Source organism: Squalius cephalus, assembly GCF_949319135.1.
Source record: "Squalius cephalus genome assembly, chromosome: 6".
Classification (NCBI taxonomy): Eukaryota; Metazoa; Chordata; class Actinopteri; order Cypriniformes; family Leuciscidae; genus Squalius; species Squalius cephalus.
In genome coordinates, this window is record NC_137127.1 from 42,717,680 (window position 1) to 42,736,082 (window position 18,403).

The window sequence follows — 18,403 nt, forward strand, 5'->3', positions numbered from 1 at the left end:
TTTCAGTATGGGTGTAAATTACGATGTAGAACAAAACGTCAAAGTAGCGTCTAGTTATGTTTACCACAGGCTTTATTTTACTCATAAATAAAAAACCCATAGGAAAATCTTGAGGGATCGAGGGAAGAAATAGTCTTCCGGGTTGTGTTGTCATCCCTGCACCACTCTGTTGTGACCATAAGGCTATTTTATGGCTTCAGAAAACTCAAAATAAAATAAAAAGGTTGTGTAGACTAAATTTGTAGTGCTTTTTTGGAGCTTAACAGACCCTGGTCACAATATGTTTCCACTATATGGGGGAAAAAGCAGCATAGGCATGTCTACAGAGGACACATGACAGGATTTAAATGTATTAAGGTATATCACTGATAATTAGTAAGCAGAAGTGGTGCAATATGGTTTTGGGATGTCCTCTTACCTCTGTCATGTATAACCACTCCATAATAAGTGTTAGTGGTTTTATCTTCCGGCACTTTCTCTGGAATAGACACAATTGGAGCCTTGGAGGGATTCTTATTGGGGGAAGTTCTCTCTGAGAGGGAGAGAAAGAAAGAATTATTTTTTTTTTGATTCCTAATGCTGATACAGCATGATCATTAAGATTAATAATATAATTCTTAATGTAGTATCTTATGTTCACTGAGGCTACATTTATTTGCTCAGAAATAAAGTAAAAACAGTAACATTTTGACTGTGAAAATTAAAATAACTGTTTTCTAGTTTATATATTTTTTGTTATTTATTCCTGTAATGGCAAAGCTCACTTGCCACATGATCCTTAAAGGAGAACTCCGGTCAATTTTAACATTGAGCTCATTTTTTGTACATTTGGAGTGCTGTCAATACAGAGAACAACGACAAAAATCGGTGTTGCCTACACAGAGTTATTCTATTTTTAAAATTTGCACCCTGTTGACTTCAGTGGGGCAAGTACTAAACCTGCTTTTAGCCTCTTAACATCCTTGATGTGTCATTACAAGTGCACAGAAAATGTGAGTGATTCCATCTGAGTGAACACGAGTGAGTCTGACTGCAGTAGATGTGAAAGAAATGTATAAAAATGATGTTATTTAAGCCAGCGCAAATACCTTTGTTTACATCCTGTTTTTCGGTTGAAGTCCAAAGTAGTCGATTGCAGAGTTCACACGCATAGGTTTAATACCTATGATCACGCGCGTGAACTCGGCAATCGACTACTTTGGACTTCAACCGAAAAACAGGATGTAAACAAAGGTATTTGCGCTGGCTTAAATAACATCATTTTTATACATATCTTTCACATCTACTGCAGTCAGACTCACTCGTGTTCACTCAGATGGAATCACTCACATTTTCTGTGCACTTGTAATGACACATCAAGGATGTTAAGAGGCTAAAAGCAGGTTTAGTACTTGCCCCACTGAAGTCAACAGGGTGCAAATTTTAAAAATAGAATAACTCGGTGTAGGCAACACCGATTTTTGTCGTTGTTCTCTGTATTGACAGCACTCCAAATGTACAAAAAAATGAGCTCAATGTTAAAATTGACCGGAGTTCTCCTTTAAGAAATCATTCCAATATGCCTATTTGGTAAGCAAATTATCTTGTTATTATCAATAGTGAAAACGATTTTTTGATGAATAAAAAAAATAAAAATAATAATAATAATAATTTATTTGAAATAAAGTAACATCTTTACGGTCACTTTTGATCAATTTAATCAACATATTAATTTCTTTCAAATGAAGAAAAATAATGACAAAAAATTGCATCTCTTGATGTAAATAACATCACAACATTTTTTCCATCAAGAAGTGCATCGATTTTTGGTCAAGATCTTGTGTTGACAATGCAAGAGTCAAGCCCTCTGTAAAGTCTCCTCCAGCACATCCCAATGAATTTCAATGAATTTAAGGTCTGGACTTAGAGGTGCCGATTCATGTGTGAAAATTATTCTTCATGCTCCCTCCTAAATATTCTTTCATAAATTTCAGCCTGATAAATCTTGGCATTGTCATCCTGGAATATGGCCATGATGTGTCTTCCTACATGGTGGTTTAAGAAATGAAAAGCTACACACTCCATAAATTAGTGTTAGATGAACTGTTGCCAAACATATAACATGCTAGAAACATAATAATCACTGCAATAATGATCCAATCATAGACTCTTAAGCATTTGCTTATTTAAATCAAAACAGTGATTTTTTTTTTTTTTTTTTTTGGCCGGGCAGTGTGAAAATATTTTGGTGAAACTACTACTGTACTAACATGCCCAAGACTTTTGCACAGTATTGTATATATTTTTTTGCAAAGTACTATGTATATATGTTCTCACCCTTTCCAGTGCGGAAAGTCAGCATGGCGGGCTGACCCTCTCCTGCGGCGCTGCGGGCCACCATCAGAACCTCATACAGGCTGGACGGCTCCAGCTCAGACAGGGGCAGAGACTTCTCACTGCCTGGCACCCGCACTGTGTGCCAGTTCCCCACCACATTCCCCATGTCGTCCACCTACAGGGACATACAGCACATGCACAATCAGGGAACAGTCTTACCGTATGCAGAGATCTCAAGCACATGGCCGTTTCGTTTCAACCCTCATATTCTGTGTTTGACTTTGCACATACTGCACATAAAGTTCAACAAAGAACAGTAACTTCTTTCTTGTTGTCCTACTCTGAATCATAACAAAAGATAAACCCACTCAACTATTCCTGAGAGCACAAGCTATGTCATTTATTCCTGAGCCAATGTGACAAGCGCTGCCAATGCAATCTTGAAAAGAACCAGAGCAGTTTTATTAGTCAAGGGAGCTTATTATTGAAGAAAACACAGGCTTTTAAAGAGGAAATGACCAACTTCTTACCAAAACGCTCTTGGCTGGCAAAGACTGCTGAATTGTGTTAGCACTGACTTTGCAGTAAACGGCACAGGGCGTTGTTATGAGTATGTGCTCATTCTCAAATCTAATAGCTATAAATCTGACCTTATAACTAACGTCAAGGAAAAAGAAGAGGGTGGAGCGAGATTCAGTCATTCTTGACGGGGTAATAATAGTCTACATTTTGTGCCCCTCTTAAGAAGTACATCAGTAAAACATTAATAACAGAAAATATATGAGCATACTTTGTGATTTCTTACCTTGCGGTATTTTACAAAGTATGCATTGATAGGGATGCCCCAGTCCCGACCTGCTCGCCACTCTAGATCATACATGTTGGGTTTGTGCGTTTGCGGTGGGCTGATTATGATTGGTGCTTCTGGCGTAGGTTTGTCGTTGATTCTCTCAGTGGGCTGTCCTATAGTTTCTCCAAGCCCCTCCTCGCCCATGGAGAGGAACAGTTCATCACCCTCATCACTCTGGATAGGGAGGACAGAAGGCTGCGTCTCCATTGGAACCCCAGACATGGAACTAGACTGTGGTTCTGTAGAGGAATAAAAATGTAATATCAATTAACTACTTACTACTTATAGGGAAAGGTTATGGTTAGAGTTAGGTTAGTTGCTTGAACTTAAGCATAATTTTCTGTTATTACTATAGTGAGTACATGTAACGTGTAACTACATCACATTAAAAGTGTCACCAGTTTACCTTTCAAGTATTAGCACAGTACTGTACTGTATATAGAATTGTTCAACACAGCTATAGTACTTTGCAATATGCAAGACCAGAAACATTTACATTTTCAACTTTGGCATTAAAATAAAAAAAAGCTGCGAAGGAATGTTTAATAACATTCTATTATTCATTGAATTATTTTCTGGTAATCCATGCTATTTAGAAGCAACATTAGTTTCTGACACTGGCTTGGCAGTCGATCATCTGAACAGAATTTTTGTGAACTTGGATTTACATAAACTTGCACACATGTGGATTACTTTTATGTTTGAGTAGCCGTGCACTGTGCGTGTTGTATACACATTACAATATTCAAGTCACTGCAGAGTAAGAGTCAGATAGCAACTGAATAATCCCAGCTAAACAGCTGAAAAGCAGTTTTTTTTTTTTTTTTTTTTTTGTTTGTTTATTTATTTAAAAGGGGCAATGCACATTAATGAACATAAGGACAATGTCCAAATGTAAATGAGCCAGATTTAGCCGTACAGACTAATTTTCGTAGTCGCAGTTGTAGGAGAGGTGAGGTTTGTTGCTGGTTCTTGGGGTCTCTCATTCTCAGTTGTTGGGTGTGTGGCACTGGTTTACCTTACAAAACAAACAGCCTCAGAGTCAGTAACACTAAAGCTCAAACTGGGCCTGCAGCCAGCCACCACACATTCCAACCATCTGCCATTAAAATACCAGAGAGAATACACCAGCTCAACATACCCACCTTCCAATCATGTCCTGTTTGAGCCATAGGGCAAGCCCTGAATAATTTAAGGGTAAGCCACTGTCTTACACCTGGCATTTAAAAAGAATGAAAAGAATTTGAGTAATACTAACAATGCTAGGACTCAGTTTGAGGTTGCCAGGCTGTTGCTAGGGCAGGGATTGGCAAACTCAGTCCTTGAGGGCCACTGTCCTGCGGAGTTTAGCTCTAACCCTGATAAAACTCACCTGCCTATAGCCTTCTAGTTATCCTGAAGACATTGAATAGCTTGATTAGAGATGGAGCTAAACTCTGCAGGACAGTGGCCCTCCAGGACTGAGTTTGCCCACCCCTGTGCTAGGGTGATCTGCATGGTTGCTGCTGGGACATTGTGTAGCTGCTTACTGGCACGAGTACGGAGCTCACCTCCAAGTCATGGCATTCTGGTCTGACTCTGGTTCCTCCTTCAAAATAAGTCTATGGGCCTGTCCCAATGCCCAGAGTTGCGGCCGAGGCCACTTGAAAGAGCATGTGTGCAAGACTGTCCTAGGTCAGACAATACAGAGGCTCAGTGCCCTTAATGCACACTATCTCCACAAAAGTTCTACACACATGTGGTCTTTACAACTACTTGAACACTTGGGCCTAAATGCTACATGTATGTAAACAAGTGGTCAAGTGCAAAGACTGCAAGTGTGGGTATTGGGACGGGCCCACAGTAATTTTTTTTTTCAACCTCTTTTATCTACCAGTCAATATGAGGTACTCATTTCCATAGCACAAAAAGTACTGGAGCCAAATCTTAGGTTATACTTACTTAAGTTACGGGTTTGTTCAAAACCCTAACCGTAAGTATGAGTAATAGTAATAGTGATGCGTGCCTTAGCAAATACCACTAATGAAAGTAAGATACAGTAAATATTGTTCTGATGCTTTGATCTTGTCTCTTTTTCAGTACAGTAGGTCTTTCTCCTTTGTGACTCACATGTGCACGATCATTAATGATTGGCACGCAGGTACAATATAAACATTACAAGGGAGAGACAGACACAGAAAGCGAGTTTGAGAGGAACAGTCAGGCCTCAGACTGCGCTCGGGCTGTACATCATCCCAACTCACCAGGAAGGCTTATTGGAGGCCTTAAAATTGATTTAATTATCTACTAGGAAAACAAACGAAAAATATTGATGACTCATCTTGTTCACTGGGGCATATACACATTTCTGTCCAATCAAATGCTCTCTAGATTGATCATGCCCCTCCGTCTGCCTTTGAATAGGAAAGGCTATAGGAATAGCATTGTCAAAGGTTGTGACAAACTAAAGCCTATAAAACAACGAGGAATTAAACCACGTCAAGAACAGGAAATTAAACAGTACACGTCAAGACATTTCATGGGGTCTTTAAGAACATAAGTCCAATCAGCATCCTTCGCAAAATAGCGGATCACGTCTAATGCTGTTTATTCCTTTTCCAGCAGCCTACGGATTACATATCTATCTCAAATCTTGCCGTTAAACATAAACAACTCTGCTTTTACACTGACCTGAATTTTATCAGTGCAAAATAAATCACTCTTGTAGCTGAGCCAGGAAAAAAGTGATACGAGCCAACATTTGAAAAAGACCTCCTTCATATTTTATCTATTCAGAAGTCTGCATATCTCTAAGCTTATCAATCATGTTTGGAGACACAAAACAAGGCTGAGGAACAGCCTCAGAGGAGGTCAGGGGAGGGCTGTGTGTGAGAGAGATGTGTATTAATAAATATAGGGCTAGTTGTGTGTGATGTTGACAGCTGGGTGGTCTGGTCCTCGTCATAACCTTGTGTAGTTACTCCTTACATTCCGCTGTCCAAGAGCTTATCCCCAACAGCACGCACAAAGCTCGCTCTCACAGCCTTCTCATTGCCAGCCAAATACACACACCCCAACTCCCCCTTCTCCAACCAAACTCCAGCTAAACTCTCTGCCCTACTGGAAGGATATACTGTCCCAACTCACTGTATGGTAAACCTGTATCTTCTGCTGGTAAAACACTGTTTTAAATGTGTGTGTGTGTATATATATTAATATAATATATATTTAGACTGTCAAAGTTAACTCATGCGATTAATTCAAAATCATTTAACGCAAATAATTTACTGAAGCACGTGAAATTGTGTCATTCACATCACAAAGTCAGATGAACTTGGGACACACTGAGCATCTACAATGGTGAAAGTACTGTAACCCTGGTATGCAGAAATGTCTATAGTGACTCTTCAACCCGATTTCACTTCTCTGTTTGCGATCAGATCATTTTAAGCCGCTAAACTCTGGGAAAGTTATATTATAGAACAGAAGGTTTTGCTAGGGTGTTCTGGGTAGTTGCTATAGAGTGCAGTGGAGCATCGTCTTACCTGATTGAACACTGAGTCTTCCTGCCGATTGTGCAGAGCTAATGCCATTGTCAAACAGGCACTGGTAGATTCCCTGATCTTGAACCGTCACTGAAGATATATGAAGGGAGAGGCCAGAGATTTGAAGGTGGGGTAACGACGAGAGAGGGGCAGAGTTGTGGAGCCATGTGATTTTGGGGGTTGGACTACCACTGGCAGCACAGGTAAATCTCACAGAGGAGCCCACAGTCACAGCCTGATCTGACAAGCCTCGCAGGATGCTTACTTGCGCTGTAAAGAGGAGAAGCGTGCTGGATTTATTATACACATAATGAAATAATACTCCACATGAACTATTACTGATGGAATGTGGGATATTTCTTCTAAATATTACCGTCATCCGATCATTCTGTTGTTCATTGTTTGGAAATAATGTATAAAGAAACAAAATGGCAATGCTTCCATTTGTTGCACAGTTGTACAAACATTTGCAAAACAGGTTTTATTACTGAGCAAATATGAACAAGTTTTACATAATGTCTCATTTTATTGCATATTTTCCAAGTAGGAAATTGGAAATTCTGACTTGGAAATTTGAAAACCTTCATGCAGTGAGCAATAAAATAGTTGAGGAACTTGAGAGGAACCTGAACTACATGGATTAAGCTACCCTAAACCTTGGTAACATGACGGTATACTAATAATATTTCCTTACCAAGCACATTCACAGTGTAGTTGAAACTGACCACAGCTCCACGGTCAGTCAGAACTGAGCAGCAATAATGTCCTCCATCACTCAGTTGAATGTCATTCAAAACCAGGTTTCTATGCAACAACATCCATTTGGAGCTCAATGAAAGCTCCGCCCCATCTTTAAACCATTTGACTTTTGAAGAAAGACTTCCTGATACGACACACTCTAGGGTCAGAGATCCAGACTGGTCCACTGTAAGATTGCGAGGGGTGATGGGATAGACAATCCTTACAGGTGAAGAGCCTTCTGAATCTACATGAAAGAAAGAATGCAATCGTTTTATTAGTCATCTTCCCATCATATTTGCAAGATTGTTCTACTAAATCCATAATTCTTCATTCTTTCAGATATATTACATACAATTTTAATTTACAGTACACATCCAGAAAAAAAAAACATTCAGAATATATAGCTGCTTATTTTTACAGCATCATAATTTATAAAAACTATGAACTATGTGGGAAATCAGATGTTAAACTCTCAAAACTTTGTGATACTTAGAGAAAAAACTAATAGAGTTTGCTCAACCAACCTTTGACTATGAGTTTAGTGCCATGAGCTTCTACTTGAGTCTCTCGGGTTAGAGGATTATAAGCACCACACTTATACATGCCCTGATGTTCTGAAGACACTGACACAATCTGAAGGTTCCCGGATGGCAGGATTAAATACTCATCTGAAAAATAGACAAAAGAAACAAACTTTCGAATTGTTCATTTGTATCTTCATGTGCTTCCTGAAGGGTTTGGCATTTGAGGCCGTCTCGTCTGTACCTGTAGACTGTTCCAGCCATTTCCCCCGTATCCGGTAGCGTGGCAGAGCAGGCGGATTGCTGCGAGGAAGTGGGCATTCAATAACAGCAGTGTCTCCCTTATTTACAGTAAATGATCTCCGATGGGTCTCCGCAAACTCCTCAATATCTGAATGAAGAAACCGTAAGAGTACTCAATCACTTCACAGCAAAGTGTAAAAGAACTCTGAAGGGGTTTATTTTGTGAGATGACCAGCTGTTTGAACATTATCCTGCTTTTTAGATGACTACCTATGAAGTAAACCAATAAATGAACATGAACAACAATGAACAAAATATTGATTTTAAGTAGAAGGAAGCTGTGGCATTATATGACAGACAGGAAACTAGCACAGATGGTAAATTATTAAGTTCAACAATCATTATACAAAATATCTAACCAAAAATGTGGCAACTGACCAATCAGAATTAAACATTTGTGAGAACTGTGTAATAAACTGGTATATTCATTCATAGCAGCAGCACTTCACACAAAGACCTTCTGTCAATGAGGTGTTTATATTGGATTGTGATTGGCAGAGAACATGTGCTTTCCACTGAATAATGCAGCCTTATCTGCAACCCTGATCAGACCCTGGGTCGAACGCAGAGGGGTTGCGTCCGATAGGTCGCCCTTCCCGGCATCAGCTCTCAGTACGACACAGGAAAACCCTGGGCTCATTAAGGATACTGCTGAAGAGGTGTCTGGATAAGTGCCAGACTGAAAAGAAAGACCCATTTCCTTCCCTTCCAACACTCATCTATGGTTGGCCATTCTAACAGTGTTAATGGCTCGAGAAATCCGCCTTCTGATACTTCCTGTCTTTCTTCACCAGCAACCTCTTTGAAGTGCATTCTTGTAGGAGTGTTGCTCTTACAGCTGCACTGAGAATGTATTTGTCAGCATACTATGATTATATGCGCCTACCTGCAATGAGCACTCGTGCATGGCGGCTGATGATGGAGCCTGTCTCGGAGTGAGCCATGCACTGGTAGGAGCCCGTGAAAGCCGGTTGGAGGGATGGCAGTGAGAGGGAGCCTGGACTAAGTTCCACTCCAGACTGGTGGCTGGGGTCTAGTGGTCGACCCTGAAATAGCCAGCTGAGTCTGGCTGTAGCTGGACGCGCCGTGCAATGCAGATGGACCGCTCCGCCTTGCTTCTGAACCACAGAGAGAGGTTCCACACGAAAAGAGAGAGACAGAACAGCTGAAGAAGACAGACAGAGAAAGAAAAGAAAGGAAATAGATCAACAGACCATAATCCATAATTATTATTCCTTCAAACCAGCTGAGAAGACTAGTTTGGACCATTGTACGTGGTTTCAATTCCAATTGCTCGACATAGGCGTGTGCTACCATTTTTTGTGTGTGTGTGTGTTACTCACATGGGCAGTTGAGGAGGAGGGTATGGCACACACACAGCACAGCGGACAATAATCTCAGGCCACCGTCCTCCATGACGCTGTTTCACCTCTGTGCACTAACCTGGGGCCTAACACACACCCCCTCCACACACACTCCACACCTGAAATGAATAAAGACAAATTAGAAATATTAAAAAACATTCATGGCCAATACGATGACTGAAAAGGCTGAACATGGTTAATGACAACAAAGGCAGTTACTAGCCAAACATAGAATGTGTAGAATTTTGCCACATTTTGTGTTTGATTGTGGAGGAAAATCTTCATAATACTGTCTTCATAAAATGTATTTAAATCAGATAAAATGTGTCATAAAGAGCTGTGAGAACTTATGTTATCAGAAAGAACAATAAAAAATGCATGTAGAAAGAATGAACAAAATAACTAATAAAACAATGTCCATATTAAATTGAGGTTGCTCTAACTAAGTGGCTGATAGGGTGTTGTGGGTCTTTACAATACTTATACTCTCCCAAGATATGGTTTAGGTTGCTCCTTCCAATGCAAGACTGTGATTTTTTTTTTTATATTATCGTTCACCAGATGAAAAACGCAAGTCTGATCACTTAGAAAGGTCATAGCACACGTCTCTTAAAAAAGAAACACAAATTAATGTAACATTCATGACTGTAGCACAAATGGTAAGCACCAATAATTGGTAAGCACCAAATGGTAAATGGTAATAAATGGTAAGCACCAAACCCTAAGCACCAATAATTAAAGCTACCCACATATAGGCCTACTCTTTATACAGATATCGAGTAGCACTGTTTTCATCTTTCATCTGTAGCTGGCTGAGAGATTCAGCTTGTGGGAATAACAACACCAAACATTTTTCAGTTAATCCTAAACAATAATACTTTTAATAATCTTTATGACGCATCCCCTTATACAAGCCATTATCTCACACAGACTTCCCCCAATGAGAAATTTCTTTCTGCTGATCTATTACCCATTCCCACAAAGTGCTTCTCTGATGAAACAGAAATTCCTGAACCTCTATGTCCCCCACCTATCCTCAACCTACAATCCATCCTCTCCCTTCCTCTCTTTTGCCCCCTTCGTTTCTGCTCATCTCTGATGGACTGCATTTAAGGGATCTGCTTGTGGTCTACTCTTAATATCACTATCCTGTCACAGTGCACTGCTTTCTCACAGACTCACTGTAGCCTGAAGAGTCTACACATGGCGTTCACACACTCACAATCTCAAACGCCCTAAAAGGAAGACAAGGGGAGCACCCAAAGGGTGAGACACGGAAAAGAGTGAAAGGAGTGTAATTAGGAGCATTCTTCTTTGCTTTTGAACCCATCCCTCCCCTAGAGCCGGTCCTCTGTATCTGGGCTGCGTTAATCCGGAGGGCCTTTGATCACAGGCTCCTGGTCTGTGAGTGTAGTTTGGGCCAGGGGCTGGCGGACAATGGCCACCCAGCTGTGATATTCATACTGTGGGTGCCATGGGGCTCTGTGCCCAGCCCAACATCACCCCAAAGGACAGGCCACTCGACTGGGTCAAATTAAAGGAGTGATGTCTGGGTGAGACCACTAGAGCTGAACAGGTCTGTGACAGGACACACACGCTCAAATTTACTCACACTCAAGCGTACTAATACCTTCTCCTGTCTGGCTTATTTCTCTTCACCATTTTTCTTTAGCAGTGCTTGTTATGACGAGCATCATTATTAGCAACTATTTCTTATAGTGTGCAAAAGACATGATAGCTCAAATTATGCACATTGCTGAGAATAAGTGTCCTATCAATTAAACAATAAAAAGTCCCATAAACTTAGACTGAAGCACGAGTTAGGCTATATCTTGAGACCAAACTAGGGAGTGGGCTCTTTTGTCAACCACCTGGCAACCACTCATAACACCCTACAATCCACATAACAATTCCCTATCAATCATTCATAGCACCCCAAACACCTAATAGCATTGTGCTAAAAAACACAAGAACATATTAGCAACCACACTGCAACGCCTTGTCAACTACCCACAACACCTTAACATTGTGACGCATGATTTGGATGAGTGTTGGATGTAAAAATCTAGTTAATAGTTGCATTATGAATGAACCTACCTTCCCAACATGCATTTTAGCTACAATGTGACCTAAAAACCAAAGCATCAAACATATACATACATATCATCTCCCCCACCCCCCGCGGGACCACTCAGAGGAAGACGAAGTAGGAAACACAGGAAATAATAAACTCTTCCAGCCTCCCGCTCACGCCCCCTCTAAACCAGAGGTCAAGGGTCACCGGAGAGCAAAAAGTCAGCGGGTGTCTGCCAGCCATAGCCCCACCCCTTGGGGTCACCCCAAAAAGCAGGGTGAGAAAAGGGGAGTGTGTCTGCACTTGACAAACATAAAATACACCACGACAGGCAAGAGGGGAGCAAGACAGACAGGCCTTAAATAAATCTACACACTTCTGTAATCTACACAAATTTCATAGAAACTTTAGAAAAGTTAGTCTAAATTAAGCAGATCTCAAGAGTAAATGTGTATGAAGTGCTATAAACGTGTGTGTACATGGTTCTTCAGCCCAAGGATTCTAAGTGAAGCATGACTTTGTCCATGAGTCCCAACAAGCCCTCTGCAGTGCCCCTATGCCATCAGTGGAAACAATCTTTTCACTCCCAGAATAATAATATATAATTACAACAATAGCGACAGCCTTAAATGGAACACACAGACAAAGATGGGCAACATCGCCCCATGTGTACGAGTGTATGCTTAGAAGGTGATGGTATGTACCCTTGGAGGGGTAAGTATAACCCTGGATCGAGATATCTGAGTACCGCTGTGCCTCTTGCTATCTCTACAACAGATCTGGCATGACGAGGAAACACAAGCATCATTCCTATGTTTTATCTTTGTGCCTTTCTTTTGACATCCGCCTGTATGTGCTAGGCTCAGGGCAGAGAGACACTTTGCAGGATATCTGCTGTCCTCCATCAGAGAGAGAGAGACAGGCAGCTACAACTAAATGCAGGCAAGAGAGACAAGCAGGGAATTAGATCAGTCTAGAGCCTTCAATAACAGAGATATAAGTATAGAGAGAGAGAGAGAGAGAGAGAGAGAGAGAGAGAGAGAGAGAGAGAGAGAGAGAGAGAGAGAGAGAGAGAGAGAGGGTAACGGAGTGCCGAGACATGTCTGATAGTGGAAGGGAAGGGAAGTCCCCTATACCTGCTGAAGATATCCATCATACAGGCCACATCAAAAGAGAAGATTAAGGGCAAAGGGAAAACATTGCAGATGGAAGCAAGGGGCTAACAAACAAAGAGAATTACAAACATTAACCTATTTACAGTGGGGAGAACAAGTATTTGATACACTGCCGATTTTGCAGGTTTTCCCACTTACAAAGCATGTAGAAGTTTGTAATTTTTATCATAGGTACGCTTCAACTGTGAGTGACGGAATCTAAAACAAAAATCCAGAAAATCACATTGTATGATTTTTAAGTAATTAATTAGCATTTTATTGCATGACATAAGTATTTGATACATCAGAAAAGCCGAACTTAATATTTGGTACAGAAACCTTTGTTTGCAATTACAGAGATTATACGTTTCCTGTTGTTCTTGACCAGGTTTGCACACACTGCAGCAGGGATTTTGGCCCACTCCTCCATACAGACCTTCTCCAGATCCTTCAGGTTTCAGAGCTGTCGCTCGGCAATACGGACTTTCAGCTCCCTCCAAAGATTTTCTATTGGGTTCAGGTCTGGAGACTGGCTAGGCCACTCCAGGACCTTGAGATGCTTCTTACAGAGCCACTCCTTAGTTGCCCTGGCTGTGTGTTTCGGGTCGTTGTCATGCTGGAAGACCCAGCCACGACCCATCTTCAATGCTCTTACTGAGGGAAGGAGATTGTTGGCCAAGATCTCGCGATACATGTCCCCATCCATCTTCCCCTCAATATGGTGTAGTCGTCCTGTCCCCTTTGCAGAAAAGCATCCCCAAAGAATGATGTTTCCACCTCCATGCTTCACGGTTGGGATGGTGTTCTTGAGGTTGTACTCATCCTTCTTCTTCCTCCAAACACGGCGAGTGGAGTTTAGACCAAAAAGCTCTATTTTTGTCTCATCAGACCACATGACCTTCTCCCATTCCTCCTCTGGATCATCCAGATGGTAAATGGCAAACTTCAGACGGGCCTGGACATACGCTGGCTTGAGCAGGGGGACCTTGCGTGCGCTGCAGGATTTTAATCCATGACGGCGTAGTGTGTTACTCATGGTTTTCTTTGAGACTGTGGTCCCAGCTCTCTTCAGGTCATTGACCAGGTCCTGCCGTGTAGTTCTGGGCTGATCCCTCACCTTCCTCATGATCATTGATGCCCCACGAGGTGAGATCTTGCATGGTGCCCCAGACCGAGGGAGATTGACCGTCATCTTGAACTTCTTCCATTTTCTAATAATTGTGCCAACAGTTGTTGCCTTCTCACCAAGCTGCTTGCCTATTGTTCTGTAGCCCATCCCAGCCTTGTGCAGGTCTACAATTTTATCCCTGATGTCCTTACACAGCTCTCTGGTCTTGGCCATTGTGGAGAGGTTGGAGTCTGTTTGATTGAGTGTGTGGACAGGTGTCTTTTATACAGGTAACAAGTTCAAACAGATACAGTTAATACAGGTAATGAGTGGAGAACAGGAGGGCTTCTTAAAGAAAAACTAACAGGTTTGTGAGAGCCGGAATTCTTACTGGTTGGGTAGGTGATCAAATACTTATGTCATGCAATAAAATGCTAATTAATTATTTAAGAAATCATACAATGTGATTTTCTGGATTTTTGTTTTAGATTCTGTCTCTCACAGGTGAAGTGTACCTATGATAAAAAATTACAGACCTCTACATGCTTTGTAAGTAGGAAAACCTGCAAAATTGGCAGTGTATCAAATACTTGTTCTCCCCACTGTATGTAATATCACTTTACTGATGACTCGAGCAAGAATGCTTGCTAATGCAGTTCTTTAACCTATTACTGAGAAAGCTTTACTCTTAGCCATCCATTCCTTGCTGGAAGAACCTGCCTAAAAGTATGGAACAGCTAATAACCATAAATTACCAGCTCTGACCAACTAGTAGAAACCATATCATTACACCATCAGAAGATACGTTTGGCTTGATTTTCCAGCAGCCCTCTACTGAAACACTAACAGACAAGGAATCTTCTTGTTAGCTTCTTGATTAGCTCTATTAAACAATTTACTGAAGATTAAGGATATTGGTAGTGTTACTGTTAGTAAATCATACACAGCTGATGTCCAGAGTTTTTGTGCTGAAAAGAGACAAGCTAAGACTAGCATGAATTTCCATGTTGGTTGAGGCTGGTTGGCTATTGGTCAAGCTAGTGGGCAAGAGCATGCCGTTTTCTCTAGGTTGTGAAGCTGGTTGACAAGTATTTTCTTAAGCTAGATATCAAGCCTAGTGGGGACAATAGCCCTCCAGCATCCCATCCCATCCCAAAACGCAACATATGCTGGTCAGTAGGGGTATTTGATTTACAGGGACAGATCTTTGGTCAGTTTGCTTCCCTAGAGTCTCCAAAAGTTGTGGAAGACCTCTCAGACATGCCTCTCTGCATTCTGTTTTTGCATTTACAAACTCGAGTCAGGACTTTCTCAAGCCAGAAGAGAAGTTTCACACACACTGAGTGCTTTTCTGAGAGGCTTCCAGAGAGCTTGATCCAAAAGCAGTTCAGCAAACCCACAGGCAGTTGATGATCGTAAATCTATCCTTATCAGTTGTCAGAGCAAAAACTGTTTTTCCTTTCTGTTTTCTCTCTGGAATGAGGGAGTAAGTCCAGGGTCATACCTGAGATGAGCCAAAGTACAGATTCATCTCCTTAGGATGTCTAAAAGCATCTGTCGTTAAAAATTATATTTTCTACAGTTTTACCAAGACTATTCCAGACATTATTTCAAGTGTAGTATAGCATACCTGGAAATAAAAGGTGGCTCTGATACCCTCATATCTGTATGTAACACATAGCCTCTGGAATAACAGTCTGCTGGAATGCTGGGTACTCTTGCAGCAAGATGGATGCAGTGTAAGCAGAAAATGACACAGGATGACAGCAAGGAATATAAACATTCTGACAAAATCCTAGGTGTGTGAGTGTGTGTAAAGGGGGAGGGAAGTGGCACCTGCAGTCCTATAAAAAAAAAGGTGTTAACGGGAATAGATGAGTCTTTCTCTGCAGGCAGTGCTCGGTGTGTCCTCTGCCCAGATTCCTGTCATATTGAATAAACATGGACAAAAGACCCCACAAGGCTCTAAAGAACAGGTCACGACTGGAACAAAACTGGAGGCCTGAACATCACCACAAGGAAACAAAGAAAGCTAGCAGTGGAAGACTAACAAAATGGAACACAAATGCTTGTCTTAAGAAACAAAAAAAATAAGTGGTATGGCTATTGTCTTTAGGGACTACAGGAAATAACCAAAAATAGAACACACAAAGCAGCAAAAACATGAGGGGCACCATAATGAGAAAGAGACCGAAAGACAGAGAACAGAAGACACCATGAAAGCAGGAGAAGAACACAAGAGTGAGTGAATATCTTTTCTGATAGTCTGATCTGACCCTATGTGGTGAGGTTGATACTCTGCCATATCCTAAACCTGTCCACACTTGCCCCCCACAAACACTGACAGAGGAGTCGCTCTCCAAACATTCCACAGAGAGAGAGAGAGGGGTGAAGGAGAACAAATAAAGCAGCACAGAGGTTACAAAAATAAACTAAGAAAAATATGACACAAAAAGAGAGGTGAGAATGAATGAAGTAAGCCCCTCAACAGCGAGAGAAAGACAAAAAAAGTGAGACAGGAAGAACAGGGCTGTGAGGAAGGGAGGGCCAGTGGGGAAAAAAAGGGATTCATCAGGAGGTGAATACTTGCCAAACCTCAACTCATTCCCCCCAGATAATGCCTGACAGACAAACTCATACTATGTGAACCTTGCTTGTAATCCTCCCAGTCAACTGACAGTACAATGTATTGACTTGGTGCAATCAGAGAGACCTGGCAAGCAAGATAGGTCAGGAGATGGAGAAGGACTGAGAGACTGAGTGTGTGGGAAACAAGGCACAGTATGGATGGCCCGAGTGGGGCTAAAAACAGGCTACTATTGGTCCAAGTGGCAGGAATGAGGGCAGCTCCAGGCCATGCAGATGGGACTAATGAATGGAAATACTGGGCCTCTGAACTGAGCAGTGATTAAAGGGAGCAGACATTATTAAAAAAAAGAGAGAGAGGAAGAGGAACAGGAGAGAGAGTCAGAGACATCTGTAAGGTACTAAGCATTAAAATTGGAGCAATTGCTCTTTCTTTTACAGTGAACAGAGATGGGAATCAGACTAGTTAGGAAGTGCCTATCATTAAAAGGCTGCAGTACCAAAGAAAAGGCAAACAGAGGTTAACTTTTAGCTGTTCTCTTTAGCGTTGTAAAAGAGTGGGTCAGCATGTATGTGTGTATAGCCATTACGTCAGGAGTTTGATGCTACTTCGCAGGCCCCAGCCATAAAACACAAATTTTCTCTGTTGACAGGAAATCACATCAGAGTCTACAAAGTGCGGACGACCTTGGGGTGAGATACTCGTGGGGTGACAGGGCACAGCCTGGGAGACCGCGGTGTGGTTAACAGAGAAAGGAAAGATGGAAGGATAGAAGAGAGGAATGAGAACAGAGGCCCCAGGGATCAGACAGTCACCTCTAACAAAGCACTGTTTACCAAGAACACACATCTCCTTCCCTCCTCTCTCCTCCCGGGGGGGTTTCAGAAGCAACAACCCTGTCTACCTCCGCCTTCTTCCCATGAGTGCCAGGCCTCAGACCAGGGAGACAGTGCTAATTCCTGCCTCGGGCTGCTTGGCCTTGGTCACAAACACTCTGCACACAGATCACCCGGTGAGACAGGGTGGGAGGGAGACCCTTAGCCTCAGTACAGTACAGAAGAACCCTCTTAATTGGAGTTTGTTCTGTGGCGTCTTGTTTGCCTGGGAATAGAAGGGGGAGGTAGTGTGGAAAGGGAGGTGGTGAGGGAGGAGGGGTGCAGAGGTAAGGGGGGCTGTTTCCCAAGGTTTTCAACAACAGGGATTAGGCAGAGGACTGAAACTCAATAGGGTCGTCTCGGACACTGGAAATGGATCTCAGGGTATCCCACCACACAAGGCCACAGCCAAAACTGTGGCAAAGCAACGCACATAGCTAACAACACCCACAGAATTGTGGGAGCTAAAGAATATCCTTCCAGCTGAGTTCACAGCTACTCAGAACCCTCGAGGGGACGTTTGCACACAGGAAGGGTAATTCTAATAGAGAGGTGGAATGTTAGAGACAGGAGATACAGCGGTTCTGTCTGCCCAGAGGGTATGCTGACAGACAAAGTTGATAGGCAGGCTGTGCCAAGAGTGTCTGATTCATCAGGGAAGCAGTGGAGGATGAGAGCAAGTGTGTATGTGTGGAGGTTAGAGTCAACAGAGCATTAGATGACTTCTCTAGTAGATGCCAAGCACTCAAATTCCAAAAGCTTTGAATTGAGAAAAGAGTAACATGTCAGACCTGTGGCCTAGTTATCTGCACATGTTCCAGCCATGTTGAGCTGTGGTTGCGCATGTGGGAAATGCAGGTTTGAATTTGGACTGTACTGCATTCTCTGTACATACTCTTTTGCAAATTTAAATGTCTTGCAAATTTAAAGACAGACTTCCATTTTCAATAGGACAAAGGCTGCAGAAAAGTTGGAGGCAGCTAGTG

The 18,403-nt window shown here is 41.9% G+C and overlaps 1 protein-coding gene across 1 annotated transcript in view; it reads right to left on the reverse strand.

Annotated features, from left to right (window-relative positions):
• The window catches only part of cdon (cell adhesion associated, oncogene regulated), a 41,661-nt gene that overhangs the window by 13,495 nt on the left and 9,763 nt on the right, over positions 1-18,403 (reverse strand). The window contains exons 2-10 of the mRNA XM_079874617.1: positions 9,599-9,738; positions 9,142-9,420; positions 8,197-8,343; positions 7,956-8,099; positions 7,385-7,675; positions 6,691-6,960; positions 3,122-3,405; positions 2,317-2,491; positions 419-532 (exon numbers count right to left, since the gene is read on the reverse strand). Coding sequence (XP_079730743.1) covers positions 419-532; positions 2,317-2,491; positions 3,122-3,405; positions 6,691-6,960; positions 7,385-7,675; positions 7,956-8,099; positions 8,197-8,343; positions 9,142-9,420; positions 9,599-9,671 — 1,777 coding nt within the window. The 5' untranslated portion in view covers positions 9,672-9,738. The remainder of the gene's footprint in view (positions 1-418; positions 533-2,316; positions 2,492-3,121; positions 3,406-6,690; positions 6,961-7,384; positions 7,676-7,955; positions 8,100-8,196; positions 8,344-9,141; positions 9,421-9,598; positions 9,739-18,403) is intronic.